General features: G+C 39.4%; 1 protein-coding gene across 4 annotated transcripts in view; it reads right to left on the bottom strand.

The window, feature by feature from the left end:
- Positions 1-27,974, bottom strand: part of CDH13 (cadherin 13) — a 426,188-nt gene that overhangs the window by 259,062 nt on the left and 139,152 nt on the right. For all 4 annotated transcript variants that reach the window (XM_086847088.1, XM_086847086.1, XM_023934518.2 and 1 more), the window contains exon 3: positions 10,875-11,083. In XM_086847088.1, the coding sequence (XP_086703214.1) occupies positions 10,875-10,925 (51 nt within the window). In that variant the 5' untranslated portion in view covers positions 10,926-11,083. The remainder of the gene's footprint in view (positions 1-10,874; positions 11,084-27,974) is intronic.

The raw sequence follows: 27,974 nt of genomic DNA, 5'->3' as shown, positions 1-27,974 counted from the left end.
CACTGGAAACCAAAACAGGAACAAACAAATCATTTTATTTAGTACCAAATTGCAGTGGTTATTGAAACAGAGTGGATAGAACAGCCAACTGTATCAATTTAAGGTTTAAGTCATGCAGGAACATGACTTGGTTGAAAAATTGTCACATACTGTTAGTTTTATTTTGTCCCAACCTATACCTATGTACATACCTATATCTCAACACAAAACTACGATGTTAGCACTGAACAGAATGTGTTTTAAAGTCTCTCTTGCAAGATATTCCACACTGATATACCAGTAATGTTTCCACAGGCATAGCTGGAAATAAAATACACATGAGCAGTTCCAGTGAACCTCTGAGTTTAGAGGTTGAGGCTTTGGTACAATCAGTGACAGAACTGAATCAGTCCATGACTGTTGACTGAGGTAGTACCAAAACAAATCATGAAATCCCCATCTGCTAAACTAGGAATTTAATCTAAGTTTTTTTTTTTATTTCTAGCAGCCATTCTGCTGCAAAGGACTGGCAGGATTAATCCAGAATCCTGTGTGTCATTGCTCTGCATGCCAGAGCAAACACACAATATTAGTGTAATCATCATAGTCTACAGCATGAGTTGAGAGTTTGCAGCAAGAGCAGCAATAGGAACAGATTTAGTGTGAAAACTCTTGTTGCAGATGCTGCCAGGCTGGAGAACATTCCTGAGTAACCTGGGCCCTCCTACCAGGGGTTTTGTCACCAGCACAGTCTTTCAGCAGTCATGAGTCTCTTATCAAGCAAAAGTAGCTTTCAATTTCATCTTCAGGGAAAAGGAAAATGTCACAGGTATGAGAATATTTTTTTCTGTGCAGAGAAGAAACTGCAATGCATAGTATTTGTCAGCCAGTCAGGAGTTTTGTATTTATTGGATTTTTTTTTGTGCACCAGTTCAGCAATATCCAAATCAGAATGATCTGGCTCTGGAGAACACTTGAGGTCCCTGTTCCAGAGAGGTGACTTATCACCACACTGCTGGGCTGGAAGGGAACTCTCTGCATTTTGATACAGCTTTTTAAGCTGCATTAGTAGTGCAAACATGAACTGATTTCTAGCTAGTATTCTCATTGGGTTGGTCAAAAATTCAGGTAATACCAAGTCACTCTGATATCTGTGCAGGTATAAAGCCATCATCATCTCCCAGTTCTTCTTGGGATCACAACCTTGAATCCCTGGCCAAAAAAATTCTGTGCCAAAATCTGAGAATGAAAGTTTGGTTTGGTCTTCCAGATTAAAAAAAAAAACAAAACCAACAAACTTTTACTACCACCTTCCCACTAGTGATTAGAGGATAAATCTTTATACAGTGCAATAGTGTTCAATACTGTAATAAAAGCCCAGTAAATATTCAGTAATTTAACACACAGCATCAAATGGGTTCTAGATGAATTAAAAGAAAGATAATTTGGATTTTTATGGCTTTTAATAGCTCACAGATTATCATGAATAAATCTGCAAACTGTAAATCTTCATATGATGGATACATTTTGCACACTTGCTCTATTAGCTCTGAAAAGATTTTGTCCATCAGGAAAGTATGAAAATGCTGAAGTCTGTGGTGCTCCTTATTAGCAGAGTCCTTAAAACTCCATAAAATCTGCTCATTTATACATTTATATTCACAGAAGACATGTCTAATCTGAAATACACACACACACACAAATAAGACTCCAAGCTCCCATTTATAAATGCACAGGTCATGTCACACATTTGACCCTTTTGGAGACAAAACAAACCAAACCAGCCCACCCACACTGCCCTGATATTACCTGGCCACATCAAATATTCAGCAGTTCTGCAGGACCATTGGGACCATCAGAGAGACTTTAAATGGAGGGAAGCATTTGCACTTTCTTCCTGTGCAGTCACAACCCCAGCTGCCCTCTCAGTAAGACACTGCATAAAACAAGTGATAAAACTATTTTTTTTTTCTCAGATGGATCAACAGCTTAATGCAAAGGTTATTCAGTTTGATTTGGTGGTGAAATAAGTGAGGGGATGGATGATTAATAACTCCAAGATGACTGCAAGCATTAGCTGGGTTGTTTATTATGAAGACACCAAATTGCTCTAAGCTTTAACTCTGTCATTCTTCAAGTTGCCAAGTTATACTAGGTACTTTAAAAAAAAAAATCCTAGCTGCAAAATAAGATACAAAGAAATAATCATAAAAGCATCAAAATAGTAATGATCAACAAATAAGGAATTTTAGGTCCAGAAGGAGCCATTTGTCCTTGAAATGGCAGAATCAATTCTTGGGGGAGGACAAATGTAAATTTTATCCTGTGATGCTCCATTAAATGTTTAAGATGTGTGCTGAGATAGGTGTTACTGTAATAACCATAATAAATGTTCCTTCAGGATTGTGAAAATCAGCATGGAAACATTGGGACAATCATTAGGGATTATTATTGATGTGTCCAATGGAGAGAAATTGCTAAACTCTTACTCTGGGAATCATCTTTTCACGTGAATAATTTCTCCTATCATCACTCTCTCAAATCCATGCTGCTTCTGGAAGCTGAGGGAGCAGCTGAGAGTGGGAAAACACCAGCAATATTTTGTGTCTGTGACTTATAAAAAGAAAGAGAACCTTGAGCTTAGTTTTGGGCACAACTTAGTTTGATTTCCTCCTGGAATTGTCTCTGCTCCCTAATAAATCTGAGAGCTCTCGGGTGGATCTGGGGTAGTTGTGGTGCAACAACTGCATCATTCCTGGTGCCAGATCAAAGAATAACCATGGAACAAATGGACAATTTTTCTTCTCTACCCTGTCTCACATCTTCTTCTGGTTTCTGTAACATCTTTTTCACAATGGATTTGAGAACATTAAAGCTGTCATGGCAATTCTAATATCAGATCAAAATTGCCAGCTCCTTTTCCATAATCCCTCTTTTAAGAAGACTCTGTTCCTATCCTGATGTGAAAAAGTATTATGAAATAAGTATCAAAAATAAAGATATCTATGCAAATGCCTCTTTTTAGAGATGTTTGTATTAAGACAGGCACACACACATTCTGTCCCCATGTACTTAATAGTTGTACTTTGAGGATCTTACAGGATGAAAACCACTTTATAAATTAAAGATATTGCATATCTTAAGAGATATCTACTTATCCTATATGATCTTGCCTAATGTCCTACTAAATCATGCTTAGCCTCTTCCTTTCTTACTTATATCTTCATTTACTACATGAATTTTAAATTTAAACCTTTCACAAAGGGTTTCTTCAAATGTTCCCCCCACCTCTGGCACGAGTTTCCACAGAACTCCATCAGTCTCTGAAGATTAAGGCATAGGATTTGGCACAGTTTTGTCTCTTCCAGAATACTTCCAGGATAAATACTTGAAAAATAATTATATGCCAATGCATGATGGTTTATCACTCATCCACAGCATTTAGTGGATTTTTTCTTTTTATGGATAAAGGACAGTTAATGTAGTAGATCGTAAAGAGAAGCTAATTAAACTCAAAATATCTTCAGATAACTAATCCACCATTCAAACTCTCATAAAATGTTTTAGTCCCAAGAAGTATGACTATGTGCCAGATTCAATTTTAGCTCAAATGCAAGACTTTAGCAATCCTTGAGTAGTTACTCAAGCTCTCATTGAGGCTTGTGGGAGCTTTGCCCTGAGGTCTTATGGATGGAGGATAAAACAGTGTGTTTTAAAAGAAAATAGAGTAAATTGGTGCATTCTAGAACTGCATCTGGTTGTGAGTTTCCACCAAAAAACTGAAGTTTCCAGCAGAAGCACATCAAGCCATACTGAAATGGTACCTGTTGCAGCAGGGAGAACCAGCTGAGCAGCCAAAATGCAGCTCAGGGCTGAGAGGAATTCTGTTTGTAACTGGTTTTTTTTAATAAAATGCACTCATTACAATGAATTTTGCCTGTCATTTCACTTTAGTCTATAAATAATTTGAAATCGTTAACAAGGTGTGCGTTTGTCTCAAGATTAATGTAATTTCACCTTTGAATCACTGCTAAACACATTCAGTTCTTAGCTCTGCCTGCTACTGAAGAGCACAAAGTCCCTTTTCCTGGATAAATACATCCCTAGCTCACATGGAATCTGAATGTAGATTACTCACAGAGAAAGGCACTGAGCACTCACGGAAGTTAACACCTTCTTGTTTCACAGGCAATTATTCATGTTTCCAGTCTACAAGCCCGTTTTTCTCTCCTTAAATAACCAAGTTCTTCTCATTTGCATGCTGAAGTTGCACACTGAGGGAAAGAGGAGGAAAGGGAGCCCACACATTTGATCTAAGCACTTACACACACAGTGAATAAACTTACGAGTCACACTTTGTCCAAAAAAGGAACATTAAATTAATGAAAACTACCAGTGGCTCCTGTTCTTTATAGCATTTACTCTGGTATTCAACACAATATGTAATTGTTGCTATGGCAACTGCCACATCTCTTGGCACCATAATAATTCTCAGATAAATGGATCTTTGTCAGAGCAAACTCCAAAGCCAGTGGATATGAAACCTGCATTTCCTTGGTGCTGGGGAAGGGTAAATTCAGTGCAGGCCTGAGGAAGCAGAAGCCTGGCAAAGGAGGGGAGGCTGCAGAGCTGAGCTAAAGGGAAGGGTGGGTGTGCATCAAATGAGAGCTGCTCTGGGTGGAGCTGCAGGGACACCCAAAAACTGCCCAGCAAAGGGGCAGGGGAGTCACAGCCACACAGCACTGCCAGGCACAGCTCCTGCTCCCAGGGCTGGAGCTAAATCCCACCAGAATCTCATCATTTCAGCAGGATCTGGATCTGGCTGAGGGATAAAAAGGGAAAATAGGTGACTGGAATTTCTATGGAAAAGAGAGGTTAAGGAGATTTCTGATATAAAAGGATCTCTTTGTTGTTTCTGTGACGGCAAGTGGTGTGCACAGAGGATTTTTATAAAAATATAGTTTAAAAGGCAGCTAAATGACAGTACAGAATGACCCATTGATGAGAACAAGCTCTTGCTTTCATTGACATTAATTGAGATGTATTTTGTGAAATCCTAAATGTAGCATTGCAGACTTTAAAAGAAAAAAAAAATAGCATCTATTCACTGGTGATTATAGCAGGGAAAAGTCATTCATGAAAATGCCACCAATACACAGGTATTAAATTCTGAGATCACTTTTACCTCAGCTTTTTATGCATGAATTCCAAGTCAATATGTGTTTGCAGTGTGATAACAAAAGTAACAGGAGTGATAACAACTTAATAACTTAATGATTGGGAGAATGCTGATATGTTAAACTTTCTGCCAAACTGAACACATCAGTGAGAAAATGACTTTTTTTGTTGTTTGATCTCTAAGAAAATCCTTCTTTATATGCCTGAAGGACACTTTCATATCTGAAGGCAAGGGATCTCCCCAGCTTTTCTGGAAATGCTATTCTATACACAGTTTTGATCAGTATAATAACTCAAACATGTCATAGGTATTGATGCACCCCCTGTGACTTATTCTATTTTATACCTTAAAATTAAATGCAAAAAGCGGTATTTTATTTATGCAGTGCATCCCTTTCTGCAGCAACTGCTATGTGCAAAATCTAATAACATGGAACTCTTCAAGCCTGTTTGTCAATATCTCATATGAGAGTCCATCTCCATACCACTGCACAGTCATTTTCTGCCTATTTGGAATTCTGTTCTAAACAGAAAAATGCTAATATACGTTAATGGGAATGATTGCCTGCTATATCAGAAGGGCTGATTTTTGATCTTATTTTCCAAATAACTTATTGAATTGCCAGATGAGTAAACTCAACTATTCACACTTCCTTGCCTGAATATTTTCTGCTGTGAGAGAATCCTGATTCATAATAAGATTATTGATCCATTATCATCTGTTCTAAGGCAGAAAACCATACATGTAGGATTTAAGGCTCTAGGCACTTTTTATCTCATATCCATAATATTTGCAATCTCTATCCTGTGGGGATGAGCAGAGAGCAAGACACAAACAAGAAATGCTAAGGTTTAAATCCAAGGAGCTTAGTTTCATTATTTCTTTTGATACTTTAGGAAACATGCACAGGCAGAAAGCAACTGGCACAAAAGGTATCCATGCAGGCAGAGAGGCTTGGTAGGAATGAGAATTCAGCTCTTCAAGGAAGTTTTCAGCCAGGCTGCCGAGGCTCTGTCTCTGCTGTAACAAACACAGCTGAGTGCTGGGTGTTGGGAAAAGCAGTGGTTTGGCAAAGGGAAAAAAAGCAGCAGCAGTTTCTGCCCAGCCCCTGGCTGATACAAAGTGCAGTGGACAAAGTAGCAGGACTGGGGCAACTTCATTTCCTTCAGTCTGAGCTGCTGCTGGAGATGGCTTTAAACTTTGCCTACAACATGCTGTCTCAGGGTGTGCTCCTCACTCTTATCTCTTCTTTTCTTTCTCCTGTTCCTTTTCTATCTAGTGCCTGAAATGTGTCCTGAGGGTTTGACAGCTTCTATTTAATCATTTCATCCTTCTGTATGGAAGACTGCTGAGCACCATGCAGTGAAGTTACTACCAGCCTGGAATTTCTGAATATCTGCCTGCCCTCTTATCTGCTTTGGTGCCAGACTCTTGATATCTCACTCCCCTCCACCCCTCAGCCTGTGTCTGTAATGGTGTAACAAATAAAAGTTCTAAATAACTGCCTTTGCTGTGGGGAAGGAAAAAAAAAATAAAGGCTGCCAACACAGAGAGGCAGAGACAGATTGTGTCCCAAGGTTTACTTTTAGCTCCCAGTGTACTGAGGGTATGTTCATTAAAACCAGCATTAGATTTCAGAGGGGGAGCAGGACCAGCAGACACCATTTTATTTAGCCTTGAAGGACACAGTTCAAGTCCCAGCTTGCCACCTTTTGCAACTGACCATTTATTATGAGGCTCTACAAAAACCTGGCTACACTCTTCCACAAAACCTGACTCTTTCAATAAATACATAAATCCACTAATATCTTGACAAGTGTTCACATGAGATGAAATTTTCAACTTTCAGTTGTCCTACTTTCTCCATAAAACAGCAGGGATCCAACACTGGACACGACACAAGTTTTTTAAAAAAAGAGAATGCTGGCAGTTATTGGCTCAGCCATTTTCTCCCCAACTAGGGTTTCTGAGAGTGATTTATTTTTCCATTAGGGATTTGAGGCTTAGCAATTCTCTGAATTATTCAGAATGAATCCAAAGTTCATTTGGGGAATCCTGGGTAAATCAAAACTTTTCCAGGTCTCTTTTTTTCTTGATATCCTCAAATACTCCAGTCCTGACTGTGAGAGGGCATCAAGCAAACCCTGGGCAAAGCAGGGCACAGGCAGAGCAAGGCACATCCCAACACTGCTCCATGGGGAATGTTCCATTGCTCACCAGCACTGCTCCATGGGGAATGCATGTGCCATTCCTCTTTCACTGAGCACTGATTGCATCAGGCTCCAAGTGTGCACAGGCACATAACTATTAAAGAGTTAACTATTAATACCTTCCACAGGCTTTTCTGTGCACTCACACTCAAAAGCCTCTCAAAAACGATAGAAGATTTTTGGGGATGTTTCCCTCTGTCAAGACAGACTCAGACCAGTACATCTATCCAAAATGATGGGAGGGAGGAGGCGCATCCAGCTGGCTGCAGAAAGCAATTCCAGCTGGAGTCTGATCTGGAATCTGATGTGGAATCTGATGGACAGATTTCTGCATGTATCAATATGTGTAGGTAGAGATTCACAGGGTTTAGGGCATGTTAGACATGCAGACATGAGGAAAAGCAGCAATGCAGTATCTGCTCCTGCAGGATTGTGTGATCAGGGAGCCACAGCCAAGCTGGCTCCTGATTGAGGAACCACCTCTGCCCATATTATTGCCATGGCCACCCCGGGATGGAAAGCTGCAGGCTCTGCAGATCTATTATGCTTCTGGCAGAAGAGGAGGAAAACAGGCCCTTCAGATGCAAATAGCAGTTAAATAGTAAGTGATATTCCAACAGCCACTGATTATACTCTGGCCATGAAGTTAATTTAGTTAATCACATAGGACGGATCGCTGAGGCCAGCTGGAATCATCCCCCATCTTTAGCAGGAGAGAGCTGCACCCCTTCACCAGCAGAATACCAAAAGCTTTTCTGCACACTCCAGATTGCACCTCTAAATAATTTCCATATTCAGCCAAAGTATGGTTGGTAGCAATCAGAAAGTTTTAGGAGCTACACTCTGTTCCTAAGATCCGTCAGCACATCAGAGATCATTGTTGAGAGCCATTCCCAAACATGTTGGGAATCTGCAATTAGCAACATTAACAATGGGATTTCACAGATGTAGGTTACATGCTTTCAGAAAAGAAATGGCAGTTGCTGGCAGTGGGGAAATACTTAAGAACTACTTATCCTCTAATTAGACAAGGTACTGTTCTCTAAGTACTGAATGCTAAGCACTGCTCCAGCATGTGCTCATCTTAACCCCACAGAATTATGCTGAATTACCAAGGTTCCATCTGAGCATTTCTTAGCCAAGGCTCCCTGCATAAACAGATGGAGCAGTTCTGCTGCTTCCGTGCTGACACATTTAGACTGCAAAAGTACAGGATTAAGTTCAAATTTATCATAAAATCACTTTAGATAGGACACTGTAGTCTTTATATCCTTCTCAAGTATGACAAACAGAAAGACAACACTGTCTGTGTGGTGTTTAAAATAGGCAAATAGTTGGAAAGGTTGGGAAGAAATATTGGTTTAACAGTTACAGGGGACTGGGTGAGGCCAGAGCAGGACAGCCAGCCCCAGAGATTTTTATATTCCCTTGAAGAGGGCATGATTCTCACTAGAAGGATTTCCCAGGACACATTAAGGCATCATGTAACTCACATTGGCATTGCAGGCACTGAATACCACATTAAATGTGTAATCGTCTGGTTATGGGCACAATATCAAAATCCAGAGAGAGGTGATAAATGCAGGTTGAGATGATGTGATATTGTCACCTGTGAGGAAAGGCTGGCAAGTGGCAGAATGTGCCTGATTTAGACTGCTTTTCTCCCTCTGAAGCAACACAAAGTGGTTGGAACAGAATCCAGGAGTGGGGCCAAACCAGCCCTGGCTTTCAAACGTAGTCTGGAGAGAGATTTCAGCACTAGACATCAATTAATATTGCTGGAACCTTCTGAGGGGAGACTCCCCAGAACCCAAACAGGACTTAAAGAGAAAAGGTCACTGGCAGAGCTTGTCATGGTCTGTGCAAATACACATCCTGGAACTCCTGCTCATGAGACAAGGCTTCCCCCAGATTGTAGCTTCCATAGAATATCTGACAGTATTTCCCTTACATTGTAGCTTCCATAGAAAATCTCCCCTCACAGATACTGAAGGGCTGCTTCTCTAAGGAAACCAGAATAAATGTTCAGAATGTGATTCTCAGAGAGTCAGATCTTCACATATAAACCAATCCCTTGAAGTTTAACTCCAGACCTCCTGTCAGAGACGTTTCAAACACCTCGGTGGTTTTAGTCACTTCTAACCAGAGAATGATGATCCCCATTTTGAAACTGCTCCTAAGATTTCAAAATAAAATCATTTTAACATTCTTGTGAATGTACCAGAAGGAGCAAGACTTGCTAGTCTGAGGCACAGGACAGCCAAGTGCCCGGCTTGCTCCTGCAAGTGTAGCTTTCCTACACTGAATTTGGCAGTCTGTGGTCCTAAACTCACAGCTCCTCCACGTAAGAGACTCCCTCAAGTATGTGTTAAAATTTAATTTTGTGAAGAAACGGCATATTTAAATAAAATTAAATTCCATTTCAGTGCTCTGATCAGCTTTCTGCAGTTACCCTTTCTGGTTCTTTCTCTCCCGCTGGCAATCCATATTCACATCGTGTGCTGTTTAAAGTGCAGAGCAAAACCTTTCCTCAGCCATGGACTTTCAGAAGTTTGTTCAACCTTTCTCCTCAAGATAATTTGTTTTTATAATGGAAGACTTAAGTTGTACTAATATATTGTTGGGAATATAATGAGAATGCCGGTAATTGAATGTCTAAATACCAAATCAGGACAGCAGTTCAGTCATTTTTATCAAAGTTTCTTTATACCTCTGTGAAATTATAGGTCTGTAAATGTACCAGACTTAATTGTCTAGTGAGCCACTACCTTGCCTGCCTCGCTCCTAAATGCCAGGTCACAGAAGTGAAGGCTATCTCACATCTTTTGTTACTTGCAGGGGTGTGAAGTAAATAATTCGATCAATTTCTGAAGTGCTTTATCCCCCAAAGGATGACGTTTGTAATACACTGAAATTCAGGATGGGGAAAGAAAGGACAAGACACTCAGTGGACAGAGCAGAACAAAAATCACCAGGGTGTAGAGACACGTGTAAATTCATGGCATTGTTTGTGTGCAGATGCTTAAGCAGTTTACCACATAACAATGTCAGATAAGCAGACCAACATGAAAATTTAAATTACACAGAATTCATTCCCACATCCTTAGACTTGGAGCGAAACACAAAGGTTCTGTAAATTCTAAATTACATATTTAAACTATGATTTTCTGTTTTCACTTGTGGCCAAACTGTGATTACCTGGCATAACATGCACTGGAAGAAGCAGCCAATTTTAATACTTGGGCTTTTTCATTTGAATAAAGTCTTTATAAATGTTTAACATCCACACCTAAAGATGTAATACATCTTCCAAAACCCGGGAAATCTGCATCACAAATTAAACCAAACGTTAAAATGTTACCGCAATATCTGCATTGAAGACTGATTTTGATCTCTGCTAACAGATTAAAATTGCCTACAATCCTAGGTGACACATGTAAATATTTAGCAGCAGCATCTCCTTGGCCCTTTTTTTTTTTTTTTTAAATCTTTGGTATTTATCTTACCTTTAATGCACCACGTTTTTCATTTGCTTCAAGAATAAAGATTTCTGCCATGTCCTCGGCGTGCTCCGACCGCGCGTGGACGAACAAGGCTCTGCCAACTTCTGATACATTCTTGAGTGCAACCAAATTCCCATCAAGTTCCACTGTAAAGTCTGGGTTAGAAACTTCAAAGTTCAATTTGTTGTTCCCCTGGCAGTCATCAAATTTCACTGGGGGTGAAAAAAAAAAAGGAAAAAAAAGGAAAAAACGCATTATAATTATCCATTTTGAACAGAAGCTTCAGATATCTTTATGTTATTAACTTGTCTACAGATTTGGGAAGAAATGTCTCTCAAAGGAAAAAAAAAACATTCAAAGAAATTCTATATTTTTTGCCTTTTCTTCATAAATAAATCTATGAATATGTACTTTCAGAAAGATGAAGAGGCTTTGACCAGTCGAACTGAGTAGCAGATAAACAAAACACTTTGGACATGAGCCTTTTGTGATCACTCCAATCAAATGCACACCCAGTTCCACAAACAGAGCAGTGGCAATAGAGACCTTGTTGTGCTCCTCATCACAGCCCAGGATCTCAAAAGGCTCTTCTGTGGCAAAGTGCTTTCAGATATTCAGTATATCTTTAGGCTCAGCACTGGTTGTTTACAGAATATTCACCCCCAGGCTACTGCAAAAGTTTTATGAAACTGAAAAACCAAGCTGTAACATTTCTTATGACCAGGATTGTCAAACAGTTCATGAGCTGCACTGTATCTTAGGATTGTGAGAACTTTTAATTGAACAGTAACTGTCAATAATCCCTTTTCACTTTACATGGAAAGTTTAAAATATTCAGGAATGCTGGCATAAAGAGGAAAATGTCCCTAAAGCACAAAGATTTGAGACTTTGTCTCAAATTTCTTCTGAGTCATTTTGCACAAAATACTGGATAAAATATTAGTGATTTAACTACCTGATATATGAGTAAGAGATCTTCAAGTAAGAGATCTTCACCACAAACTTGCAATTGCTAAATGAGCTTTTCAGGTTTTGATATCTCTGAACAATGTACTTGCATGTGAAAGGTTTTTATGCAGATAACCTGTTCAGTATTCCCCACCTTCTCCTTGAGTTACTGCTGCTGCAGATTTTTTACTTGCCTGTATGCTCTCACTATTTTTATTTCACATTTCACTTCCACTGGATCTTTAAAAACTACATTACAATTTCAGAAAAAAAAACTACAGACAGTGATGCCAGCTACATAAAATCAACAACAATGGAGTTTTACTACAAAATAAAACACTTGACATAATTGTTTAAATTCTCTGTATAGACTTCTTGTATTGGGTCATTATTTTTCAAGGAAGAGAAACAATCCCAGAGTGTCTCATGACTAATCCCTAAACTCTTCCTGACTGTGTGATCTCTATAACTGGGCCTAAACACAGGAATAGTCTCATAGTGGGTGGCCACTCAACACTCTGGGGAAATTACACAGAAATCCTCTTCATCAAATTTTGTGTCTCTCCCAGGCAGACCAACATGAAGACAGGGCTGCCAGAGGACTTTGTGACTTTGTGGAGATGCTTCTTTTCTGAGCATTCACTGGGATTTGACCCCAAAGCAAAACACCACAGGGAAAAAGAACCATCGTTGGTCCCAGAATTTACAACTTCATTTTGTGATGAATATTGATGATATGGGTTGGATTAAAAATTAAACTATTCCAAAATCTCGAACATTCAAACAGAATAAGGCACAAAAAGAGATGTGGGGCACTATTTACCAAAGCAAAATTGAAGAGTTGGCCTTGGGCAGCTCCCAACCTCCCACCCAGCCACCCTCTCACTCCCCCACCTCAGCAGAACTGCAGAGAAACAGGGAAAGGATAAAGACAGGGAGGTCTCTTACTAATTACCATCACTGGCCAAACAGAAATGACTTGGGGAAAATTAATTTAATTGCCAATTAAAATAGACGTGGATGCTGAAAAACAAGAGAAAATGAAAACCGCCCCATGAAGCCGTGACCCTGTGAATCCACAGCACACAATCCTCCTCCCCAGGAGAGTCCACTCTGACAAACACCATCGTCTCTGGCAGAAAAACTCCCCCAGCAGCCAAAGGATCTACTGCTGCACGAGGTTTAAACTCAATTACATGTCTTTAACTAAAATCTGCTCCCATTTCCTCCACTTCACTTTAGGGCAAGAGAACTATCTATCCTTGGATTCACAGTGGGACAGAAAACCAGAATTTCATCAGCTCATTTGCTGTTTCATTGAATTTTGCTGAAAGCAAGGGGGATTATAACTAAAAAAATAAACAAAAACTCTTTTCCCTCAGACACTGCAGTCTCTCCAGACAAACCTATCTCAGGCTGTCATGTGGAAGATCCTGCCTGAAAAGTCTTGTACTGAAGTAGAACCAGGAGGGAAAACCACTGAATTTGGGAGCAGCAGCAGCTTAAAGCAATTTCAGAGTTCTGAGAGTGTGCTGGTGCCCACACTCCAAGGCTGGGAACAGCTTCCAGGAGGGATCTTGTGCCCACAGCAGGATTTGGATGGTGAAAGACCATCCTTTGAAGGTAAAGTTTGGTTTATGACAGGTGTTTTAACAGATTCACTTCAATTTCCCAAAGCTACTGACCAACAAACAGGCAACATTCTCCTGTCACTACAAATGTGGGAAGTTGAAATTCTCTGTACAAAGCACTGTACAGACACTGCTTAGATTGCAGCCTCTGTGAATTACAAGTCTCTTATTTTTTAATCCCCTAAAAAACCCAAACCCCAACTAAACAATTAAAAAAAAAATTAAACAAGTTTTAGGAAGTTGTTGTATTGGTGGCATCCCTTCCCACTGCTGAGGGTTTGGAGCTGCATGACCCTTAAGGTCACTTCCAACCCAAGCCAGTCTGTGATTCTCTGAATAAATACGTTCTTTTCATAATCAAAAACTGCTGCTGATTTACTATAATAGCTTACAACTGGAAAAAAATTAGCATTGGCCTCTGAGAAATTACATCAGGAATGAAAAGGTAAAGCAAAAAAAATTAAATGCCAAAGAAAACTATACTAAAATAATCCCTTAAAACCAAATGTCATGGTTCAGAGGTGCAGCATCACCCAGCCAAACACTACAGGTCCTTTTCAAGAAAAGGACAAATTGTGTTGCATTTCTAAAGCAGGGAGGACCTGGCTGGGAGTGCACTACTCTCACCCCTCTGCTCAGTGTCCACAAACCCTGGCATTCCTGCATCCTGCCATCCCCATACTCTAGGGAAATTCAAAGACCACATGCAGATTTGGCACATGGAGTCAGGAGAAATACTTGAATCTATTCTACATTCCCTTGGAAGTATGAATTTGACACTTTTAAACATTTTATGTTTTGCTGTCTATTTGTTTTGCTTTATGAAACCCTGCAACTATTTCCAAAAAGGGCTAAGGCAGAATTGTTTGAAAGTGGGAAACTGGCTTTTTTTTTTTACCATATCTCATCCAAAAGCACTGATGCTTTCAATTCCCAGTCCTACCACAGAAACGAGAGTATTTGGTGAGGTTAATAACAAGGAGAAGGAAAGAAAATAAAAAGGCTCTGAGAAGTACTGATATGTAGGAGAGAAATTAGAAGTGGGAGGAGATGAAGTGATCATAGGGATAGAGAACATTGAAGATTATTTGGCCTAAGGGCCAAAAGGGATGAAACCAAAACCAATTGTTGAGAGAGTTGAAGGGGTCTGGAGCCTTAGATAAAATCCCTGGTCTGAGCTCAGGATCAAAAATGGACCTTATCAGGACGATGTTGTCTGCTGGACTGGGCTGACCAGGGAACATCACCTGAGGTGAATTGCATTCCCAGGCACCCTCATGATGTTCCTCACTGGGAATATTTTCTTCCTTAAACTCAGGTGGCTTCTGAAGAAGAGCCAGTGCAAATACCCAAAATTTACTATGCTTGAGCTGCCCGTAACGAGCTCCAGGAGGAGCTACACAGCCCAAGGAGCTGGGCCTGGCACTGACCACCTTCCCTACCAGGCACTCAGGAGAGCTCTGAGGATTTTCATCTTCATCATCTTCCTCAGATTTCCCATCCATGGCATTACAGCTATCTCTTAACCAAACCTGCACATTGTTAATGCCTGTTAAATATAAGGGAAATAGGATTTTTACTTTTCATTCTCTCTCAAATCTTGCTTTGTACATAAAGCCAGTGTAGAAATCTCTATGTTAAACTATAAAACGTGATTAATTAATTACTCTTTTTGTCCCCCAAGTACCAACCAGTGTAGCAAGAAATGAGACAGAAGTTGTGGATATCAGCTGTGGAAAGTGTCAGCCTGAGCTGCAAAGGTGCTCTCTGAATATCCAACACTTTGCTGCTTGGCAGCCCTGGGAACATATGGTCTGTGTGATGATGTTTGTGATGTTCATGCATTTGTCATGGAGCTGAGGTGTGAGGAAAGCCCTGAGATGGATAATTGACATTATTCCCACTACCCACGTGCATTATAACAGGTTGGATGAGTGGCAGCCTGATGAGAAGGGCCACACACCCCAAAATTTCCCATGTTCTCCTGCACATTCACTCTCTATTAGAGCTTAAAGAGTTTAACTGGATTTTAAACTCCTCTGAGCAAAGGCCACTTGTTCACCCTGTGTCTGTACAGCACTTGCAACAAAATGAGTCATGTTTGGTGCTCAGAGTGCTACAAAAGTGCAAAAAATGAATAATAGCAACAGATCAGCTCTAGCCCCAAAATAAAACGTTGGTAATGCTGCACCAGGCATGACAAGTGAATGTCTCATTGACAAGAATTCAATGGGCAATTAAAACAGTGATCTAATATTTATATGAAGGTGGAGTTCTTCATTTATTGACGCATCTATGACTCTTTTGATGTTCCTAGTCATGCTCCAGCTGCCAAATGAACATCTTTATTGTGCCTAATATGCCACATGCTATGAGACAGACTCCAAAACTCCATGCAAGCAAAATGAAAACACTGCCAAGCAGCTCCCAGTGAAAAACATGAGTGTCATTCATCGCCCTCTGTTCATTTCTCAGCCTCCTGTGTTAGACTTTTACTCCTTTTTGTAAAATTCACATGTGAATTCTACAGAATATTTCTCTCCACCAAGCAATATTCATTGCTAGCAATACCTGCATGTATCCCAAGGCTTTAATCACTGACTTTGAGCTTATTATCACAAAAAGACCTGTTGGAAAAACTTGTGCAGGATCCCAAATCCATTAGTGGAAAGTTGTAACTGGAAATATTAACCTTTACAGATCTCAGCAAGAAAACTCATGTTCCTGGGATTCCTCCCTTCAGTGCATTCTGTTTTCCCTGCTATATCACAAATGTGAGGTTTCTGCACCACTGTGATATTTATGATAATGACCCACAGCTGTTTTAAAGGATATCATTTTAAAACACTGAAAGGTTAGCAGTTACATTTCTTGGAAACTAAAGTAAAAGAAAACAAGTTGAAATAGGTTTGTATTCAGAAGCATATGTTGGCCTGATATATTCCACTTCCAAAGTAATTTTTTTCCGAGTTTAATTCTCAGAAGTTTAATTTGTTTTGAGCAGAAATATTGAATCCATAATTTTCTCTCTGGTGAAATCTCCACAGAGGTATTCCAAATAAATAAGTACACATATTTATCTATAAGCACACCAGAACTAACTCTGTACATCTCTATGCACAAGCATTCATATTTTTCTGTTAGCTGATCATAACAAGAAACAAAATGGCTCCTGAATGAGGAAATTTCACATTGAAAATACAGACTTAATTACTCTATCAATGAACATTAGGATGCTTTTTGTAAATATAACCTAGCCTTGTTCAAATCCTTGAGAATTATAGTAACAAAGCAATGTTTCCTGTGCATTTTTTCCTTCTCCTTTCTAGCAAATCACTTGAGATCATACTGAAGCCACAAGTCAGAAGGTGTATCTGTGAGAGGTCTGGAGGTGCAAGAAAAGCACATTACAGCTGCACAAAGGCAACTTAACTTCCCACTCAGCAGGGATCCCCCAGCTCTGCTCAACAACATTTGCAAAACAGGGAAGTTAGACAGAGACTGGCGAGGCTGAGCTTCATTAACTACAAAGGGAGAGAAGTGATGGTTGAGGCAAATGGAAATGCTTCTGAGTGCTGCTGTTGTGTATAAAAATTCATAAAGCACCGTGACCTGGCAGGGCCCTTGTTAGCGATGAGCAGAGTGAAAACAGCGGGACAGGCACTCAGCAGCTCCCACTGCACAAACACAGAGGGCAATGAGTTATCCTGCCAGTGTGGGGAGCATAAAATCCACCTGGAACCAGCACATCTGGACCACCTGAATCCATCCCAGAACAAGAGAGGGAGCTGTCACAACGGCTACCGGCACAGGAGCTGGGAAACAAAACAAATCCTGCCTTTCAAGCAAACAAAAAGGTCCACTAGGAGAAACAGCTTCTTTCCCTGCCTTTGAGGTGCCTTCAAATCCACCTCTGGAACACGAGATCTGGCAGTGAGCCCACAGCCCTGTGTTTCTGCTGCTTTTCTATAAAATACCTAAGCAGCAGAAGGAAGAGGTGTTGTTGCCCCATGACAATTTGAGGGAAGAATAAAGTCCACTGTCAACAGTTAACTCAGACAGGTTGTTTCTAAAGATATGATATTTTCATTATTTCATATCTAAAAGTGCTGCAGAAATAATGATTTCACAGATTAGAAAACCTACTAGTGTGACTCAAGTATTTACACAAAAAAACTTTCTGAATATTTAATAAAATGAACAAAACGAATTTAAGAAAACCCTTTTTCAAGGTTTTTATACAGCTCAATACTACATTCTAACTCTGCAGTAAAATTGCTACAGAATGTTTTTTTTTTAAGAAAACCAGTAAGCAACAGTGGGTTATTATTTTGCACTGCATGTTTATGATTTTCTTGCATTTATATAATTTCTTTATGTGCCCCTGAAGTAAATTACAATGATAACTTATTTAGTATCCAGAGAGTCAGAAATTGAGGGAACATGAACAACAGCTAAATGTTCGTCACAACACAACAAGAATTGCTTAAGACAAATACACATTTATATTTGACTTCTTTGGAAGAACAAGTACTAAACAACAGACTTCATCCCTGTGCACACTTTTCAAGTCTGAAAAAACAAACTGATTACCTAAACCGGCAAACATCCCTGTGTGGTTTTTGTGTGATGGTTAGATTTGTGCAGAGCCCTGGTATGATACAAAAATTATCAGGCCAGCAGTTCATCTGCTGGGCACAGGGTGTCCATTCCTGCCCTTTGGAGAACAGCCTTCCCACTGGAGAAATGGTCCCTATTAATAGCCACAGCTTTCTCTGTGCTGTCAGAATCCATTGCAAGCACGTAGCACTGATAGGAGATTAAGCTTCCTTAGATGATGAAAGACAAGGGATCTCACCCAAAAGCCAGCTGCAGCTGAGGAAAGGTGTGATGTTCTTACAAAGGAGTCACACTGGTCTCTCTCCTGCATATTCTTTATTACCTACAGTCACAGAAGAGCTGGAAAATTGCTAAAAACCTGAAATTCTGCAGCACGGATCACCTGAGCAATGCTAGTGCTCAGGAACAACAAATAACACCTGAATGAAGGTTCCCTCTCTTGGATGATGGGTTTGATGTGTGTTTCCAGAGCCAGTGACTCCATCCACACCAAAAACCCCACCTCAGCCATGCCATGCTCTGCCCCACCCAACACTGCACTCTGGCATCTTTTCACATCTCACTGAGTTCTGCCTCTCTTCTCCTGGCACATCACACTTGGTTTGGTCTGAGTATCACATCTGGTACCCTGAACTAAAAATTATCAACTCTGCCCTAAAAACAGGGCCTTCACAAATTGTATCAGCCCAGGTCTGGAGCAAAATGTCCTTGCCCTGCAGTGCTGGGGTTGCTGTTTGGGATTCCAGCAATTGCTTGCACAGAGCACAAGTCAGCAAGATGGCTCATTCAGCACCAAACTCAAGGATTCCTGACTTTTTCCATGTCACTTCTACTTCTTGCCTTTTCCCACCATGCTCCTCTTTCTTTTCTCCCAGAAAGATCCCTCAGTAGCATCTCGTGCTCTTCAACAAATTTATTCTGACAACAGGGCTCTATCAGCTGTCTGTGACTGTTTGAAATTACAGGAGAATACAGCCACTGCAATCAAAACTGAAGGCATTCCCTCCTCCCATAGCAGACTACACCAGCTCACATTACATGATATCTTCACATATCATTTTGCTGCCCATTGTCTTATTTAGGGCAAAAATTTAATCAGGTGGAAGGAGCTGTAATGAGTTGTTCTCAGTTGGAAGTTATCTTGACTTATTCATTACAACACAGAGGTGTTATTGACTGATCTCCTGGGTCAGTAGCTGCATTATAAGCCACAGCAATATTGTAGCTGCTGTTCTAAACCCTAGAGAAAAATTACTGTTTCAACAAAAATATTATGTCAGGGAGTGTGTCTGAAGGAAAACAAATAAATAAATAAAACCTTTAGATGTTATATCACAGTCATTGATCTTCAGAGCACAACACAGAGTTCAGGTTAACCGGAGCTGTTTTCTCTCTGTAAATGCAGACAAACTGACAGCACATTTGTGGAGCTCCAGTCTCAAAGGAGCTGTCACATCTGGGGAGGAATGTGACATTTTCCTGTTAATGCTGCACCACTTCTGAGCAGTCCAAATGACCCCAGAGCCAGTGCTGATATGTAGAAAAGATACTTTTTAACTTTGTTGGTTTCTGTGAAAGGGTTTCCCATTACAACACTAATGATCAATAATATTCCACTTTAGCAGGTTTACACAAGGTTCTGCTAAGATCCTCAGGAGAATAGAAGATGAAATTAACTTTGGATTCTTACAATATCTTCACTGGCTGGGTCTGAGACACAGGCAGACAGAATCAAAGACATTCACATGAATTCAATACGCTCATGGCTCTGCAGATTGCTGTGAGAAGTTTGTCAATATGAAATCAATGGTGTCTATAGAGGAGGGAGATCGGACAGAAGTCTGAGTTTGTACAAGAATTCCCAGTGGGATACAATGGATTATTTCCTTTGAATGCTGCCTGAATAAAGCTTGGAGAGGCAGTGTACTACTGACCATGAATTTCCTTGTCTTCTGCACACTTCTGATCTTGGAGCAGTCACCCTAAGTGCCAGCAAATTCAAATTTCTTGATAGACGTAATTTATTAAAAACTAATCAGTGGAGATTAAATTCAGGGGAAAAAAAACCCAAACAGTGTCCCAGGAGATTTAACTGTATAAATAAAAGGCTGCCAGCAGATGTCAAAAAGTAACAGCAAGCAATCACTCACAAGAAACACCTATAATGAAACCAGCCCAGAAAGTACTTTATTTACACCAGTATGTGTTTCAAATGCCTCCAAAGTCACAAATTTAGTTAGTAAAGGTTTTCCATTAACTAGACAATTAGTCAAAGGTCATGGGGATATTTTCCCTCAAGTTGACAATTAAAACTGTTTGTCTTCAAGGTCAGTTTGTTATAATTACAGTGGTCTGCCATTTCGTAATGTGATCCGCCAAAACTTTATAATTTTTTTTTTTTATTTTTTTAAAGGCACAAGGTTCTGTCTGCTCTCAATTACTTATCTGTGAGTGTTAAATTAATCTAAGAAAAATTGTGATACTCTATTGGATGAACAGGAGATTGACTGAGTTACAAATTTCCATTTGCTTGAGGTTGGGCCATTAGCAAGGAAGGAAAATAAATGATAGAAGTGAAATATGGAGCCTCACTGGAGGAGTGGAAGTTTTGTCTGCTCCTCCAGTGGCAAGTTCAAATAATTTGGTGATTTGAGGCTGAAAGAAGAAATTACTATTGTAAAAACTATCTTTTGTTCTATACCAAATCCATGGCAGCTACTCACAGCCTTATACACTTGCTTTTATCAGAGATGGAACAAAAAATATTGCTTGAGATATCTCTCCTGCTGTGGCAGTGCTTGGAGACAAGAAGTCAAAGGGCAGGAGCTTTTCATTAAATAAAGCATCACTACAAAGTGCTTTTTTGCACATTAGCCACAGATGCTGTGTGAGGCAATATTGCCTCCACCTCCTCAGTCTTGGGTCTTGGTTTCACCTTCTGTGTGGAATGACAACTAATCTGTGATTCAGCTCACTGCTTCCTCACCTCAACACTCCAACAGAACCCGAACTCTTGGTCAGTACACGCTAGGAAATGTTAAAAACCCTAAATACATGAACATCTATGTACAGCTGCCCTTTTTCTGGAGTGATAATAATTATAAAATTATAAAAGTACAATAATGTTCCCTTAAAAGATGTCCCCAGGAATAAAGCTTTCATCCTGTGCCCTGTGAAATAATTTCCAAACAGCACTCAGTGGTAGGAGTTTGTTTCAGAAATAGAGGATGACGCATCATTTACAATACATAAAAGGAAATAAGAGTGAGTAATAAATCCACTCTGCAATATTTTCCTTTCAAAATGGATACTGTAGGTTGCTGGCCCATTTTCCCAGCTGCTGAATGAGTAATGCCATGCCTGAAAATCTGCTCAAACCATTTATTCTGTAGATTGTTCAGCTTTCCCAGTGAAAAAGTGAAGCAAAGGTTCTTCCAGTTCCAGGGGAAATCTTTTGATTTCTCATCTTCTCCATCAATGAACCTGACAGAGGAATAACAATTCCTCTTCGTGGTTTTACCAAGTTCTCTCAAGAGAGATCCCTCAAACTTTTTTTAAGGGTCACCAGTAGAAAGTTGATTTCTCCAGGCTGATCTGATAAATGTGCAAATAACTGACCTACACTCCCTTTCAGCCCTCAGTCTAAAAATCAGGTTAATAAAATTAAGCCCTTGGACACAGTTTATTAATAACTTTTCAGAAGGCCTTCAGAATCTAAACTGCATTTAGTTTTGCAAACTGAGTTGGTAGTTAAGCTTTTGTTTTACTCAAGTAACCATCCAATTCCAACACACAGATAATTCTGTAAGCCACGCAAAAATCAACCTGCTAAAGCACAAAAAATTCCTGAGAATAATGAGGAAAGCCACCTCTCAGAACTGTGATGGATTTTAAACTTGTTAAACTTATTGTCATCTCTTTCAAACAATAGCAGTGCTTGACTAGCACTTACAGAACTAAATAACCTTGGTTTGAATTTTGACTCTCACACTAAGATCAGACAAGTTGCATTGCTGAGAACAATGTAATTAAAATTGCACCATGTAATCTTGCTCTGCACAGTCATTCCCAGAACAGTTTCTATTCAGATCAAACACAGGCTTTTATACTTTAAAGAAAGACAGGCTTTGGTATCTTCTACAAAAGAACTGACCTTAGGGAAAGTATATTCTGTCAGTCAGGATTATTTATAAGCAACCTGAAATTTGTTTACATAGATAAACCAAGGGAAGAACATCAGGCTGCTGAAGTTTGTGCCTCTTCTAATAACTAAGGAACAATAAAAATAAATAAATAAATAAAAAGCAAGAGAAAACACAAACAGTTCAATAGTGATTATTTGATGATCTGAGTGTTGCTGTTATTCACATTTGCTACTGAAATGGGTGGAATTGCTCAACGTTTAGACAAGCACTGCACATGAAGCAAATGACAATGAAAAGTTGTGTCAATTGCTTCACACAATCTATATTTCAGATATCAACTCTGCTTCTTTGGACCATTTTCTGCTGGCTGCTTGTCACAGGTGGATGTCCCACCTTCACCTGACACCATGTACGTAATGCTGCCAACCTTGAATTTACACCATTGGAAGCATCAGCCAAGGCTGGGATCAAGGCAGTGCTTGGTTCCAAGTCTTTTTGTCACCTTCAGGAACGCAGATCAGGTCCATAACTGGCAGTTTCCATAGAAAGTTGTGACCAGTGAATAAAATTGTGTCTTGTATTAATCTCCACAGTCAACAAAGGAGTGCAGTGAAAAACTATCTGAGCATTTTATTACCAGATACTCTCTTAGATTTAATAAATTACAGTTATCCCTAAAAGTACATGAACTCCAGCTGCCATCATAGTTGTCAACTCAACAAAATTTGTGTCAAAGTCATAAAAAGGAAAAAAAAACACCTTAATTTCTCATCTTCCCTCATTTCTCCTTAGGCTCGGTATAGGTCCCATTAATGACAAATGCTCTGATGGCTGAATTGGGAATTACTCATACAGATTTTCTACACTCTCACCTCACTTTGCAGCATTAGAATGCAGAAACCTCAGCACATCTGTTTGAATAAGTGTCTCTTTTCCTTCACATTAGAATAACTATAATGATTATAATGCTTATGAAGTTTAAAGAGGTGAGATAGTAATCAGTCAATCTTTACTTTGTTTCTGGTTATAAAGCCATTAAAAAAATAAAAGATTGCAAAAAACCCCAAACCACTGAATCTGTGCATTTTTCCTGCTCACATCCCCTCCCAGAGCATCAGTCTCTTGTGACAAATAAAGCTTTGTCCTTGTGTACACTGATATCCCTCATTTGTGACCCACTGTGCTAATGGCTACAATCGTGACAAACAGAGAATTCATCTGGTAATTGTGAGTTGCCAAAAGTTTTCAAGTGACACAATGTTATATATTTATACACATGGCTGCTTAGCAACTTTGTAGTAGTTCCATCCAGGAACTGAGGCGTAAATGAGTAATTATGCTATAGCAGAGAGTGCATGAGACATTTATAAATACAGGAACAGAAAGGTTATCAGAATTCATCACCTAGCAACAAATATAATATGATCGGCTCCCCTGTCTAGCAGGCATCTAGAAAGAAATGCATGATAAACTCTGCTGCCTAGTGAGTTAACTTGGGAGTTTGAAGTTGAAATGAACTCTACAGCTAATTAAACTTAGCTCAGTGTTTCTGTAGGCTGCTTGTTTGCGTTTCAGCACATGCTTTATTCTGGAATAAACAGTTGCCATTCACTCATCCACAGATGGGTCACATTCAAACACTGAGAGAAGCCAAGAAAATGAAAATACAGAGACACCCCACACTTTCTCACAGCTCCCAAGCAATTGAGACTGGCTGCTTAATGCCTGTAAATACAATGCACAGAGCAATTCTGGGAACGTGTTGAGATCCCTCAGACTCGGAACATGATCAAACTGTAGTGTCAACATGGTTCCCACAACGCAATTTTGGGGATGATTCCAATACAAAAGATTGGTTTTACAACTCCACACTTGTCTTAAACATTTCAAAGTGATGGATGTAATTATTCACCAGATTCACTTAATAATAGACTAGAACTTGCATCAATGAATATCAACTAAAAATAAAATTAGTTTTGAAGTACCAAATGCTTTGTGTATTCAGCCTGATAGACAACTTTCATTCCCTCCCTCCCTCCTCTTTCCCCTCAGTGTTTTACATAAATACTCTGTTATTACAAAGCTTGCTGTCTGGAAACTGATGAGACTCATTATTGCACAGGCAATGGCTGCTGTTGTACTGCAGTGTAGAGTGATAGAGGGGCAGGGTTGCCACCATACTTCATTTTACTTTGTTCATCTCATATTATTTTTGGAAAGCAATACCTGATCATCACCTCCATGTTTTATTTCACAAAACTCTTCATTAAAATTTCCTTCCAAAGCTGAACAAAACCAGATTTCATTACAACCCTGAAAGATGTCCATTAATTCTTTGAAGTTCTGCCAGAGACAAGTCTGGATTGGGAGCACTCTTCACCAGGGAAGCTTTCACAGAAGAGTAAATTACAGACAGAGAAATGAAACCTCAACTGGCAAAAGCATCACAGCCCTTCTATCCATTTCCTAGACATGGAACAGTTATCTTAGATGAATCCCAATTCCAATAGCTGAGAACATGTCCTCAAAAAGAGATGGAACCCAGCAGCTCTGGCTTAGTGCAAGTAGATTACCTGGCCAATCATGAGAAGCAATCAAGAAATAAAATATAAGCTCTTTACATCGTCTACATCTGCTCCTGCCTTTGCAGAAATCCTCTCTGGTTTGTACACTCATGGGCTCCTCCTCATGACTCACATCCTGGGAGCACGTTCCCAAACAAGCACCAGGAGGAACGTGCTCAGCTCTTGGGGAAGTGTTTCTCTTATCGTGGTTCCCGTGCCTGCCTCCCACCCCCTCTCCTGCTGACACAACCTTTCCCTACAACATTCCCTACAGTAACTGCTAATGAGTTGTGCTGCTCAGCTTAGTTACCTTTCCAGGCTTGTTTCCCAATTATTCATTCCTCCTCCAGCTTGCCAAACCACCAAAGGAGTAAACATTATTTTACTACTGCATTCGCTTGCTGTTCCTGGAAAAGACATTGCATTTCTCCCTCTTTTCCTTTGGAAGTGTCTAGACCACCCTCCTTTATAGCCATGGAAAATAAACCAACTTTTATCCATGCTAGCATGTCAGGAGCTCCAGGTAAATTGTTCATTTGAGGTCACACAGCAGGCACTTCTATAGAACCACAGAATGGTAAAGGTTGGAAATGACCTTTGAGATCAAGTCCAACTTCCAGCCCAGTTCCACCACCATGTCCTTCATTAAACCATGTGACACCTTCATTAAACTCAGGTGACACTTCCACAGGTTTTTTCCAGGGGTGGTGACTGCACCACTTCCCTGAGCAGTCTGTTCCAATGCTTTACAACCATTTCTGTCAAGGAGCAGTTCCAGAGCTCAGGATGGATCTCTCCAGTGCAGGGAGCTCCACTGCCCACAGCTCTGCAGGACACTGCTCTCCTGGAAAAAAGCTGGAATCACCACACAGGGTGAAGGTGCATGCATTCCAGAAAAACAGCATTTGGACACAGGCATCAAGACTTGCCTAGGAAGAAACCTGCAAGTGCCAGAATAGTCAATCAGCGTGCACAGAACTGTCTCAAAAAGTTAACTACCACCTGAAAGCACCAGAGATGGTGTCACAAAAACTGCCACTCTCAGGAACAGAAAAGCTTCTCATAGGCCAAGTACGTTAAATATATTGCATTGTCTCCATCTACAGAAGCCATCAGGTTTTTATTTGCACTGAAATGGGGTTTGGCTACAAGTATTGAAAATTCATTTGTTCAAAATGCATCCTGTGACCTACAGAAGCTTATAAGGTTTATCTCGAGGGCAAGCACATGTGTAAAGTGTTGAAAATGTTAGACAGGGATGATCAAATTGATATTTAGGATTACATAAGGATGTTTAAAGTTCAATAGTACCAACATGAGTAAGCACCTGTTGAACGTGGACAATAATATGTTAAAATATGAATTAGTGCATTTAATTGTTATTAGAAATGGAAAATAATCCACCAAAGAAGATTCTAGACATCTCTATTCCCATTCCCAGATAGACAGTATTTATAAACAGGGACCAGCCTCTTAGCAGGCAGACACCAGTTCTCCTCAGGTAGCACAAAAGACACAACATGGAATAACATCAGCAGGAAAAATCAACAACCAAAAATTAGGTTCTGCAAAAAGCTACAAGATTATTGATAAGAGACAAATGGAAAGGAAATGCACATATTCCAAAGGAAAGTGTTACTGGTCATTTGAGCAGGTTCTGTAACAGCTGGACAGTTCATTAGTGGTGAGAGCATTTGATTCTAAATGATGGAAAAAGCTGCACCCAAAATGAGTGTCCTGATTCCTGAGCTGGTGGAGAAAGAGAGCACCAGCACTAGACTTTGGTAAAAGGATCATGTGGGGTTTATTTAATTCTACCTTCACCACTCATTCCAAGCATGACTTTTTATACTAGGTCAAATTAAAAAAATAATGTTAATATTAAGAGGTTTTTGAAATAGATTTTTAACTTAAACAAGGGGGAAAAAAGACTAGAAAAAAGGACCACAGATTTCCAAATTTAAACAACTATCTGGGTGAAAAAACAATTGTTCTCACACATGCATGACATGAATTATGAGGCATTATTCCAATAATCTGATGTGTAACACTGCTCAGGAGTTATGTCAGAAGCAGAATTTCATTATGGAAAAAAAAAAATAAAAATTCATAGCCAAAATAGTCAAAGTTCATTTAAAAAATATCACCTTCCAACCAGTAAAAGTATTTAGTGTTCTTTATCTTGCTTCATGCAAAGTTAAAGCAAACCAGATAAACATTTTTTCTATTCTAATTATCTATTTTAACTTTTTTTTTACACAAACCCAATATCCATTTTATGTGGAAACAAATACTAGTGCTGTGTAAATTAATTTCTTGTTTATTAAAATAGTATCACATTCCTACAGGCACAGAAGGGAATTAAGAATTTCTCTTTTCAGATTTTACCTCCTCTATAAATCTTAAAACTTTATACATAGTTAATTAAAAACTGCTGCAATGTATAACTCATCATTACATATATCAGCTAACATTTCTCATTAAGGCTACAGATTTTTCAATTCCAGCTGCTGCATGGCAAATAAAGACTTTTTATTTATCCTTCTTATGTATCCTTCATAAAACAGCCTCTGCTGCACATTCCTGGTAGACATTTCTGCTGGTAGATATGGACTTTTCTGCTATTGCTTTAAAACTGCATTTACCTGAGAAGAAGGAGTTCAAATCCAGAACTTTACCAAAGCTCAAAAAAAAAAAAAAAAAAATACACTTCTTAACAAACATCAGAGCAGAGCAAATAATTCACAACAATCATTTATTTATTGGATTTGCCATTTATTTTTCTATTCACCACAGATTGCTAAATTCTTATATGTAAATTATTCATGAATTTCTGCCAATGCTTCTGCTATTTAAATTACTGTGAAAATGGAGTTGCAATTATTCAGATTTCAACATTGGCTCTTTCAGGTTTTTGGAGCACTGGTTCTGTTCCATGATTGGTTGCAACTTGCCAATTTGGAATATGTTTCAAGCATTACACTTGAGTACACTGTTCAAAATTTACTTTGTCGGTTCTATACTTGCAATTTGTGCTCTGAATATAATGTTTTCTGACATTTCCATACTGACAAAAGCTCTAGTGTAGACACAGCTATATCTTGCTTCAATGGACATTTCAGTGGCATTATTTCAGTCATTTTCAGCGCCAAAGCCATTACCAAAATACATAAGACTGACAGAGGAGGTTTTTGA

Source organism: Cyanistes caeruleus, chromosome 12, assembly GCF_971803275.1.
Source record: "Cyanistes caeruleus chromosome 12, bCyaCae1.hap1.1, whole genome shotgun sequence".
NCBI classification, from domain to species: Eukaryota; Metazoa; Chordata; class Aves; order Passeriformes; family Paridae; genus Cyanistes; species Cyanistes caeruleus.
Note: the sequence above shows the minus strand (reverse complement) of the source record. Positions and strands in the feature narration are given on the sequence as shown.